The sequence below is a fragment of the Hypanus sabinus genome, chromosome 13 (genome assembly GCF_030144855.1).
Source record: "Hypanus sabinus isolate sHypSab1 chromosome 13, sHypSab1.hap1, whole genome shotgun sequence".
In the NCBI taxonomy this organism is placed as follows: domain Eukaryota; kingdom Metazoa; phylum Chordata; class Chondrichthyes; order Myliobatiformes; family Dasyatidae; genus Hypanus; species Hypanus sabinus.
In genome coordinates, this window is record NC_082718.1 from 86,424,322 (window position 1) to 86,437,128 (window position 12,807).

At 38.2% G+C, this 12,807-nt stretch overlaps 1 protein-coding gene across 2 annotated transcripts in view; it reads left to right on the forward strand.

The window, feature by feature from the left end:
* Positions 1 to 12,807, forward strand: part of ap1b1 (adaptor related protein complex 1 subunit beta 1) — a 68,043-nt gene that overhangs the window by 6,790 nt on the left and 48,446 nt on the right. For both annotated transcript variants that reach the window (XM_059988067.1, XM_059988068.1), the window contains exons 3-5: positions 5,445 to 5,550; positions 9,051 to 9,186; positions 11,406 to 11,651. In XM_059988067.1, coding sequence (XP_059844050.1) covers positions 5,445 to 5,550; positions 9,051 to 9,186; positions 11,406 to 11,651 — 488 coding nt within the window. The remainder of the gene's footprint in view (positions 1 to 5,444; positions 5,551 to 9,050; positions 9,187 to 11,405; positions 11,652 to 12,807) is intronic.

Sequence of the window (12,807 nt, forward strand, 5' to 3'; positions counted from 1 at the left end):
ACCAGTTTCTGCAAATCTCATTTCCTGATGTATAAAGCATTTTTAATTAAAGATCATTTTAATATGACGACTGATAAAATTATAATTAACGGGTGAATTCTATTGAAATGTTTTTAGGCAGTGTGTATCCAGTTATGAATATAAATCTTACATTTTGTAAACATGAAAATGAGGTTCACTGTTAATTCCTGCAAGTTGTTTGCATACACAATAAAAACTTTTGTTTACGTACATACATAAGAACATACAAAATAGGAGCAGGAGTAAGCTATCCGGCCCATTGAGCCTGCCCTGTCATTCGTTAAGATCATGGCTGATCTGTCCGTAAACTCAGCTCCATCTACCTGCCTTTTCCCCATAACCCTTAATTCCCCTACTATGTAAAAATCTAACTAACTGTATCTTAAATATATTTAGTGAAGAAGCCTCAACTGCTTCCCTGGGCAGAGAATTCCACAGATTCACCACTCCCTGGGAAAAACAGTTTCTCCTCAACTCCGTCCTAAGTCTTCTCCCCTGAATCTTAAGGCAATGTCTCCTAGTTCTAGTCTCACCCATCAATGGAAACAACTTTCCTACTTCCATCTTATCTATCCCTTTCAAAATTATGTATGTTTCTATAAGATCCCCTCTCATTCTTCTGAATGTTAAGTGAGTATAGTCCCAGGAGGCTCAATCTCACCTCATAGATTAACCCCTTCATCCCTGGATTCAATCAACCTGGTGGACCTCCTCTGCATTGCCTCCAAAGCTAGTACGTCCTTCCTCAAGTATGGAGACCAGAACTGCACACAGTACTCCAGGTGCCGCCTCACCGGTACCCTGTATAGTTGCAGCATGACCTCCCTGCTCTTGAATTCAATCCCTCTAGCAATGGAGGCCAACATTCTTTTTGCCTTCTTAAAATCCTGTTGTACCTGCAAGCCAACTTTTTGCGATTCATGAACAAGCACTGCCAAGTCCCTCTGCACAACAGCATGCTGCAATCTTTCAGCATTTAAATAATAATCTGCTCTTCTATTATTCCTTCCAAAGTGGATGATCTTACAACCAGTGTTGTATTCTGTCTGCCAGACCTTGGCCAACTCACTTCAGCTATCTATATCCTTCTGCAGACTCTCCACATCCTCTGTACAATTTACTTTTCCACTCAGTTTAGTGTCATCAGCAAATTTTGCTACGCTACTCTCAGTGCCCGCCCCCCCCTTCCAAATTGTCAATGTAAATGGTAAACAGCTGCAGGCCCAGCACCGACCCCTGCAGCACCCCACTCACCACTGACTGCCAACCAGAGAAACACCCATTTTTACCAACTCTCTGCCTTCTATAGGTTAACCAATCCACTATCCATGCCAATACACTTCCTCTGACTCCATGCATCCATATCTTATTTATAAGTCTTTTGTGTGGCACCTTATCGAACACCTTCTGGAAATCCAAGTACATGGCATCCACCTGTTCCCCTCTATCCACTGCACTCATTATGTCCTCAAAGAACTCCAGTAAGTTTATCAAACAGGACCTGCCCTTTCTGAATTCGTGCTGCATCTGTCTAATGGAACCACTCCTTTCTAAATATTTCACTGTTTCTTCCTTAATGACAGCTTCAGGCATTTTCCTGACTACAGATACTAAGCTAACTGGCCTATATTTGCCTGTCTTTTGCCTACATCCTTTTTTAAAAAGTGGCGTGACATTTGCTGTCTTCCAATCTGCCAGGACCTGCCCAGAGTCTAGAGAGTTTTAATAAATGATTACCAATGCATCTACTATAACCTCCATCAATTCTCTCAGCACCCTGGGATGCATCCCATCAGGACCAGGGAACTCATCTACCTTCAGGCTCTCTAGTTTGCTCATTACTATCTCCTTAGTGACAGTGGTTTTATTGAGGTCCTCACCTCCCATTTCATCCATAACATCCTTCTTTGGCATATTAAATGTGTCCTCCACCATGAAGGCCGACACAAAATAGTTGTTCAATGTCTCAGCCATTTCCTTATCACCCAATAACAATTTCCCCTTCTCATCTTCCAAGGGACCTACATTGATTTTAGCTGATGTTCCAAAGGGCTTTACAGCTAATACTGCTTTTGAAGGGGTAGGCACAGTCGAAGTGGTGGAAATATGGCAGCCCCATCGATTTTTTGAATTAGTGGTTGAAGTATAAATACTTTTCAAGAAATCTTTATTACTTTTCCTGGGTCTTATACATATGTCTTGGAGAGCATACCGACTTATTTGCTATCATTTGAATATTGGCACCTTTTCTGTTAGTATTCCACTGACATGGCTGTCTTGAATCTCGCAAGCTTTTGATTTAACTGCTAACTTGTTGCATATCAGTATTGAATTCATGGATTGGTGTATATTTTTCAGGTTCCTTTTCCCACCAAATAGTCTTCTAATATCTATCTCAGAAGTTTATTTATCGTTTTAGCATTACAATGAAAGGTTTACAAGATGGTGTCGGAAAGATGGAGAGTGATCTACAGATTGTCCTGGTACTCTGGTTTTTGCATGCTCTGCCTGCTTTGTGTATTGTAGTACAGCTCTGATTCACAATGTCAACTCTTGACTGGCTGATGGGTACAGAGGTGATATATCTGTTGGCCTGTTTCTTCATAGCAATGGTTTTTGTTTGCGGTTTCCTTCCTCCTCGACTGCTGACAACTTTTCTGCTGTTTACTAGTACTAGTCTTGCAAGAATCAATGGTCAAAGTAAATTCATTATTGAAGCACATATATGTCACCATATAGTATCCTGAGATTCATTTATTTGCAGGGCATTCACAGTAAATACAAAGAAGCACAATAGAGTCAATGAAAACGCACACGAACAAATGTGTATCAGCAAACTGTGCAAGTACAAAAGAAAAGTAGTAGTAATAATATTCATAATAAATAAATAAGCATGAGTTGTAGAGTCCTTAAAAGTACGTCCTTAAGTTGTCCATAGGTTGTGGAATCAGTTCATTGTTGGGGTGATTGAAGTTATCCATGCTGATTCAGGAGCTTGATGGTTGAGGAGTAATAACTCTTCCTGAACCTGGTGGTATGGGACTTGAGGCTCCTACACCACCTCTTCGGCAGCAATGAAAAGAGAGCCCAGCCTGGATGGTGGGGGGCCCTTGATGATGGATGCTGCTTTCCTTTGACAGCACTCCTTGTAAATGTGCTGAATGGTGGGGAAGATTTTACCTGTGATGTAATGGGCTGTGTCTACTACTTTCCTGTTCAAAGTAATTGGTGTTTCCATACCAGGCCGTGATGCAACCCTTCGGTATACTCTATAGAAGTTTGTCAAAATTTTAGATGATGTGCCAAATCTGCAAAAACTACAAAGAAAGTAGAGGTGATGCAGTGCCTTCTGTAATAGTACATTTGTGCTGGACTGAGGACAGATCCTCTGAAATGCTAGTACCGAGGAACTTAAAAGTTGCTAACTGTTTTCAGCTCTGATCCCCTGATGAGGACTGGCTCATGGACCTCAGGTTTCCTCCTCCTGTAGTTAATAATCAGCTTTTTGGTTTTGCTGACATTGAGTTGGTTTTTGTTGTGGTGCCGTTCAGCCAGAATTTCAGTTTTCCTCCTCTATGCTTATTTATCACCACCTTTGATTCAGCAATTCGTCATCAAACTTAAATATGGCATTGGAGCTATCCTTAACCACACAGTCATAAGTGTAAAGCAAGTAGCTAAGCACGCAGCTTTGTGCTGCACCTGTGCTAATGGAGATTGTGGAGGAGATGTTGTTGCCAATCCGAACTAACTGGGATCTACAAGGAAGGAAATTGAGCATCCAGTTGCATGACAAGATTTTGAGGCCAATGTCTCGAAATACATTGACTAGTTTTGATGGATAATTGTTTGGAATACAGAGTTGTAGTCAATGAAGAATGAAGCAGTCAATGAAGGATGGTCAATATTGGTGTTTTTAAGTTGCGTTTAGTTTTATAATTTGGTTTTATAAAGTCGGTGGCATGGTAGCTTAGTGGTTAGCACAATGCTTTACAGTACCAGTGACCTGCCACTGTCTGTAAGGAGATTGTAAATTCTTCTTGTCACTGTGTGTGTTTCCTCTCTCAGTCCAAAGACGTACTGGTTGGTAGCTTAATTGGTCATTGTAAATTGCCCCGTGATTAGACTAGGATTAAGTCAAGGGTTGCTGGTTGGGACAGCTCAGAGAGGGGACTTAAGGACTTATTCCGCATTGCATGTCAATAAATAAAATAATTAATCTCACAGTTGTTGCTCAAAACCAGACTGTGTTTTATTTTCTGTCGGCATAGATTTCCCATTTCAGCAAAACTTTTCTGGATATTGGCTTTGCTTTTCATCCTCTCAATATGAGTTTTACAAGAGAGTACAGTCTATGTTTACCCAGTCATGAAAGAAATGATATGCATGGCCTTGAGTCCTAACTGCTGATCCTATCACCTTTCACCGAGTGTACCCAATGATTGCTAGAACGGATCTAGCTGACCATTCAATTAAGCTGCTCTTCTGTGACCGTTTTCAGTTTCAGTGCATGTTGTCTGGAGATAAGGTTACTCCTTTTATATGGCACTTTTTCCATTGTAAAATGCTTAAACACTTGCTGAGCTATGATGAAGTGTCCAACTTGATTATTTTTTAAGAGTTTCCTTAAAACTGTTAGTTCCATTCCATTAAATTGTAAGGGGGTTGCTTGCCAAATTATTTTCATGACTCAGCTGTGGTTATATTTCCTTATGTACTTAGGCTAATCAACATCTTCACTTACCAGATGTTTATAATATTAAGGAACACAATGAAATTGCAATTGTAAAGTTAACTTTTACATAATTAGATTGTTGGGTTTAACTGTAGTGCACATACTGCTTTTAAATTTGTGAATTCCAGTTCTGTCACTGTTTATTTTCCCATGCTTTACTGTTATTTGGTTATGAACTATGGCAACATTAATCCCTTCAATAGTCTATATCTTATGACTATATTTGCAATTTATCTGCAAGCTTATAGTGCTTTTTATGCTGTAGGCCTACAAGTGTGTTTTTTTAAGAATGCAACCACCACCTCTAATGGGAAATCAAAATCTACCTAAGTGTGGAATTTTCATGATGGATCATAATAAGCAATTAATCATTTTTGGCTGAGAGGACATAAAATATACGAATTGGCTAGCAGTAACACTCCACAAGTAGAAGCAAGCAAATATTCTAATTGATGTTAAACACTAATGTTATAACTAACTCTGGTATCATGATTTTTTTGTGAATTACTGATTGGAATTATAAAATGGAAAGTGGATAGTTGGCAAGCACAATTCCATTTTAATTGTGGTATATTTTTTTCTTGAAATGGTTTAAATAGGTTGGCACAGACTGGATGGGCTAAAGGGCTTTTGTGCTGTACTTTTCTATAACTGTGAATTAAATAGTGCCATCTTTTATCAATTGTAGGAGAAATCTTTGAACTCAAAGCAGAACTCAATAGTGACAAGAAGGAGAAAAAGAAAGAAGCAGTGAAGAAAGTGATTGCATCAATGACCGTTGGCAAAGATGTCAGGTAGTACAATATTATGACTTTTAACAAATCAGCATTATAAAATTGAGCAGGAGAATGTAGATATGTTTTGAAATTTTGCACGTAAGGAAAACTTTTTCTAACAGTTCTTCTGATAAAAGTGTTATTGAATATTCTGCAGTTTTAAAGCTTTTAAGCACTAAAGTTATTCAGAATTGCAGGAATCCTCCTTAAAGCTTTATACCTAGCTGTGACATCTATGTATGTTTTTTGCTGTATGTGCTCTTTTGAGTTTTGTGAACACATACCAATCAAAATGGTAACTATAGTTCATGACTATTTATGAAATTTACGCATAAAAGTTTTTTTCTGTGCTGTAGATTTTATTGTGGCTTTCTTTCAGAGTGGTGGCAGAATTTTCAAGTCTCCTTTTATATTGTATTAGCAACTGGGGATGAGTTTGGCAAATTATTTCTTAATGCACTGGGTGTTTAACTGCAGATGGATGGGGTAGTAGAGTTAGAAATATATTCAGGAAAATAAGTGGCAATATGTAATGGAGGGTAAAAGTGCTGTATTATTATCTGTAAGCATTCCTTTGCTTTTGTTGGCTAACTGGCCTGTAATAGGCTTATTCCTAATCATTTCTTTTATCAAATACTATTTGTATTTTTGAATCTATATAAATGGAATAGGTAAATTTGACACTGGGACTAACTAATTTTCTTAAGTACTTTTTATTTTTATCAAATCCAATTTTTCTAATCTTTTATTGTGATGTTAGCAGCATATTCTTGACATGGACAGTAAGCATTTAATAATACAGAAAAATCCTTTACTCATTGTACAGTACCCCTTTGTAATAGGCCTCATCCTCTACTGAATATACTTTTATTATATGTCTAAGATTTTTAGGTTTCTTTTCAAATTGCCAGATATTCTGAAGAAAATGGCAACATTCTATAGAACTACAGGTAGTCCCCAAGTTACGAACATCCAACTTACGGACAACTTGTATTTACAAACCGAGGAAGGAGAACACTGTCCGCCATTTTAAGTCAGATCATGAAGCCGTCTGCCATTTTAAGTCAGATCGCGATGCTGTCCGCCATTTAAAGTCGTTGCTGTTGACACTGTGTTGAGTGTTTGACTTTGTATTTGGCTTAAATTTTTCTTAGTAAGATTCACCCTGACCCTGTCCTGAGTTCCCAAGTTCGATCCAGGAATATGGTGGAGGATCAAATACCCAAACCCAGCACAGCCCCCACTGGTCCCATTTAGCCTGTCTCAGTGCGGTGGTCCTTAGGACCCAGCAGACCTTGGGACCCACCACCCACAATGTTTCTGTTCCACTGACGGGAAGCGATCGTGATTGAAAATAAAGTGGAAATAATAAAGCGTTTGGAAAGAGGTGAAACGTCATCAGTCATTGGAAAAGTGTTAGGCTACAGTCTGTCAACGATCAAAACAATTTTAAAGGATAAAGTGAGAATAATGGAGCATGTGAAAGGCCCTGCCCCGATGAAAGCTACAGTTATTACTAAGTAACACAGTGGTTTAATTATTGGAATACATATGTTTCTTAAGTGTTTTATATGCATAGAAAGGTAAAATATATACTGAGACAAACGTTTGACTAACTGACGCTAAATAATACCGGATGTACTTGTTCCGACTTACTTACAAATCCGACTTAAAGACGGGCTCAGGAATGGAACTCGTAAGTAACCTGGGGACTGGCTGTATGTCTGATTAAAATGGCCCTCCACTATCTATCTATCAGACCCTCTTCGAACCTGCACGTGTACTATATCATCCCTTGGTCTAATGAATTTTACAGAGTGCATCCCAACCGTAATTTCACAAATACTGAAAAAGCAGTTTTTGTGATATTTTGTGTAGACATCAAAAATATGGTACTGATTATTTTTGATACTAAAAGTATGTTCAGCTCTGGAAAATATGGAAGAGTTTTGTGTATGTCGCTTCACTCTGCATTGTGACAAAATGCTTTAAATCCAATAAACAAAGTGAATAACTTTTGCCAATCAAAGAAAAAGATTGCAGTCTCAAATTAGATAAGTAAGCATGCTAAAGTAATTTGCATTCATATTTTGAAAGCCCTGTTCTCTGTTATTCTTTACTCATTAACATCCATGACTGTAATGCATTCAATGCAATCTAACTTAATCTTAGACATTTTTCAAAAATGATCAAATATGTTTACGTTATCATATTTCATATGATATAACCTTTCATTGAGCAAGAATTAGATACCCTTTCCATACTAACAACTGACAGGAAATTTGTTGTCATTTGATGGATCTGAATTCAGGGGGAGAAAATGAAGTAATTTAAATATGCACCTTGAACTTTGGACTGAAATTTATTGGAACATGTTTCAGTTCTGCACTGAATTACTTCTCAGTATAAGTGCCACAAAATTTGGAGATCATGCAGGATAAAAAAATATCTAAACCTGTTGGCCACTCTTTGCTGATTCTTGACCGACTGTCATTAGAGTCTTCATTGAGTCTGTTTGCAAAGTGCAAATTAGCTACTGTTCACTAGGAGTTATGCTGGGAACTCTGCCCTGGAAGCCAGGCCCTGTGAGAGCTGACACAAGGGAGGAGTGTGTTTACTTATGTAGAATGCTGGGAAATAATTGCAGTGGATCCAGATAAGCATTAGATGAATTAAGCATTTTGAATTAATACAATGTTTTTAAATGTTCTTAATTTGTTTTACTTTCCTCGTTTTTAAATTTGCAGTGATCTTAGTTTTATTTGTTTTGTGATATTGTTTTTTTTTAATACACTTCCAGAAACATTAGTTTTAGTAAGTTGCCTAACCCGGGGGCTATGGTTTAGTCAGCTATCAGTCTGTGATACAAAGGCCAGACTTATGAACACTCCCGGGGTCAGACACAGAGTGAATCTCCCTCCGTACCGTCCCATCACACACTCCCAGGGTCAGACACAGTGAATCTCCCTCCACACCATCCCATCACACACTCCTGGGGTCAGACACAGAGTGAATGAACAGCTCATACCTGCACTTTGGAGACTGCCTGGATGGATTTGCCAGCTGCTTCGAGTTGCGGGCATCTTCTGTAGCCCAGAATATTGGCTTGCAGCTGCTTTTCCAACTTGTGAACTGCCAAGGTTATGAACTGTTCACAGGAGTGAACCTTGCTTTAACCTACAGAGAATTGTGGGTAGGACGGATTCTTGTCTAATCATGTCACTGTATTGAGCACCCATTGCATTGCACCTTCATATTTAGGGTCAGGGTGATTTCTGGTAACAGGTTGACCATTTAGGTCAATAACCTTATTTACTATTGCTTAAGCCATTAAGTACATTTAGATTTCTGATGTATAGACATTTTTCAGATGATTGCATGAGGAACATTCTTGAAGTGTAGTCATATGAATGTACATACATTGCAAGAATATGTAGATTGTTCATTGAATAGATTTTTTATAAATTATTATAAAGTACACTTTTTTTTAACTTTGTCTTTTATTTTGTTCATTGTAGTGCCCTCTTTCCTGATGTTGTAAACTGTATGCAGACAGACAATTTGGAGTTGAAGAAGCTGGTGTATCTCTATCTAATGAACTATGCAAAGAGCCAACCAGATATGGCGATTATGGCTGTCAACACTTTTGTTAAGGTATGCACTTTGATAAAGTGTTAGATAATTTGACAAAATTCTTTTTGGGCCCGAAAGGTAAACAGTCTGGTGGATTGAGTGTTGAAGAAGGGTCTCAGCCCGAAATATCAAGTGTTTACTCTATTCCATAAATAATGCCTAACCTGCATGCATTACTTTAGATTTCCAGCATCTACAGATTTTCTTTTGTTTGTAAACAATCTTGCTACTGTTTGAAAAGAGATCTCAAAAGTAAAAAGGCAGTCAATTATTTTTCTAGATTCCATCTTCCATCTATCATGTCTGCCTGTTCGCTTAACCTGGCTGAAAAGTCTCCTCTTTCTCCCTCACCGAACTATTTGCAACACAGAATTGACAGCAACATGTCCCACACTGTGGTGTACTTCAAGAATGAAATTGCCTTGTGTAAAATTTATTTGGGTAATTGAAAAATGTGCAGTTATTCAAGGTCCCCCCCCCCCCCCCCAAGTATCATGCATTTTGCAGCAGAAGTTGAATCAAATTCTACCCCTGCTTGCTTGTATGAAAGTGAAAATGCATTGCTTCTAAAGATTGGGGGGAGCTTGATAGGGACAAAGCACCATTACAATGCTGCTGAATCTTATGACATTTACCCGGGTATCCATTAGATGTCGTGGAGTGTGGTGATTGTACCAGTATCTTTGCAACCAACTGTTCATGTGTTATTGATTGGATTCTCCACAAGGTCCTGCACAGTAATGGAAGTCTCTCAGCTAGCTGCTTTTGCCAAGTAATTCTTCTGGTTGGAGTTGGTACACAACACTTTTCCAGCTATGTGCAAGTGACTAACAAGCTCCTGGGGATTTGCAGAGAATTGGGACTGTGATGAATAAGTCGATGGGAGTGGAGTCAAGTTGACTGGGCTGTCAGGAAAAGAGCTAGAAAGGAGCGGCTTCCAGAAGGCACAGCTATGATACTTGTTAGTCCAGCTCCACGAGGCAGTGATGTGGGAGGGTGTGGGTTATGGTAAATAAAATAATTTGTCCTAACTTGTAATGAGGAGAAAACAATCCAGTAATCTGTGTAACATGTGTGCTCTGTCAATGTGAACAGACATTCATGTGAATACTGAAAAGACTCTTTCTCTAGTGTCATTATGCTATGGCACAGCATTGTGCAGTCCTGTAAGGTTATTTGGATTGCAGAAATCCAAAAATGCTGCTTTACTAGGAAAAAATCTTCCTGAAGCAAATGTCAAGTTAAATATTAGATGAAAGTAGATGTCAATTAGTTCAAATATGTTAGTGTTTTTACATGACTGTGCATTAATTTTCTATACCAATGATTCCCTGAATTTATTTTTCTTCATGTTCTGCATTTACTAGGTGCTTTTAGAAAATAACTATATGTGGACATCGTGATTATGCATAATCATGGCCTTCATACATTGTGTTCCATGGGCTTTTCACTGAATTAGCTATTTGGGTTCATTTTTCTTGCTGCCTGTGGCATTTAATAATAACTCTTAGAAGAGACCTAATTTCTTTTTAAACTGGTACCCATCAACTCTCTTCACCCAGTTATGTTGCTTTTACAGAGTCATTGTGAATTTAGCGTGTAAGAAGTCAAATGAATACTTGGTTATTCTTTCATTTCACACCTTAATGGCTTTGCAAAAATAGTCCTTTCAATGGCAAAAGTTTGTAGATGATGGAAATACGAAGCAACACACACAAATGCTGTAAGAACTCAGCAAGCCAGGCAGTATCCATGGAACTGAATAACCGTTGAACAATCCTGAAGAAAGGTCTCGACCTGAAATATCGACTGTTTATTTAATTCCATATAGATGCTGCCTGACCTGTTGAGTTCCTGCAGCATTTTGTGTGTATGTTTAGTTGTTTCCTTCTCTTGTCCCTGTCCTTCTGAAAGCAGTGGATGTTGATTTTGTACTGTTCCCCTCTACTTGCATATGATCCAAATGTTCTCCTCACCCAAATATGCTAATTTCAACTAATTTCAAAAAGATTTGTCAAATCACAGCTAGTAGTGGAGACTTTGTCAAATTTATCATCTACTCTCAATTGAAACAACACTTAACGCAGCCAGGATTTCTGGGATGTTAGGGGTCAAGGCATTTCAATAAATGTATGCATTTTCAAAGGCGCATTTGAAAATGTTCAATTCTCCTCCCAGTCATTTTGTGTTGAACTCTTTCCTTTATTAAAAAAGTGTTAGTGGTGTTTGTTTAACTTTAGGACTGTGAAGATCCCAATCCACTTATCAGAGCGCTGGCCGTAAGAACAATGGGCTGCATCCGTGTGGATAAAATTACTGAGTATTTGTGTGAGCCCCTGCGAAAATGTCTGAAGGATGAAGACCCTTATGTACGAAAAACTGCTGCTGTCTGTGTAGCCAAACTACATGACATCAATGCACAGCTGGTAGAAGATCAGGGATTTCTGGACACTTTGAAGGATCTGATATCTGACTCCAATCCAATGGTAAATAAAGTATTAATATTACTCCTGACATTTGTTGTCGCGGATATGATTATAACTGGTAAAGTTGGAAAAACATTGCAGAACAATGTGGCCAGTAGTTGAACGAGTTAGAACTTTCAACTTATAAACGTCAATATTTTGCGAAAGAAACTATTTGCTCTCCATTGGAATGGAGAATATTAATTTGGAAGACATATTTGTAGAGAAGAAAACAGTTTATGATTTAGTTCATGTTCTCTGATGAGGGTTCAGCCAAAAATGTTAAGCTGTTATTCCTGTCTTTACAAATGCAAGAATGTCTGTTTGCAACATTTTGTTTTTATTCCCCAGACTTTTAGCACTGGGGCTTTTTGGGGTTTTTTTTGTGTTGTGCTTGATTTGGGTCTATTCTGTTCAATTGACCATCCAGCTTGGCAAGTTTTCTTTTATATCACCCCTTCAGTTGGTGGACTAGTAATTTGATTCCACTCCAATTCAATCCAATTTACTACCTCATCTTGAATGCTGAGTAACTGAATCTTCTTGACCAGATGTCAATCGATGTTAAGTTATTTGCCATTGCAGTATATGAAAATTCATTGCTCATTTTATAAGGTTTGTTAGTTGATGGCATTAAGAGGAAGATATGGTGTATCACAAATCTAGTATATGTATTTGTAAACTGATTTAAAATTAGGCACTGAGAAGATCTTGCATAGTTCTATATTCCTTGTGGTGCAGTTGAAAATATCAGGAATCACACTTATTGACCTGGAACTTGACAAAATTTGGTCTGACAGTAATGGTGTTATATTGAGGAAATGCTGCATTATCAGAAATAGATTCCTGTGGAAGATGAATTGTGGCCTGACAGGCCTTTAGGGGTATGTAAGAACATCCTTTGCATTATTCAAAGGGTAGACTCTGCCATGAGTATAGTTGTATTACTTGTTCAGTTCTGTTTCTCATACAATGGGTTACATGTGAAGAGTCATAGAAAGTACAGCACAAAAACAGGCCTTTCAGCCCATCTCACCCGTGCCAAACTATTTGAGATGCCTAATCCATTGACCTGCACTGGGACCATATCCCTCCTTACCCCTGTCATCCATTTATCTATCCAAACTTCTCTTCAATGTTACAGAGTCATGGAAAAAAAGTTTTTAAAAATGTTACC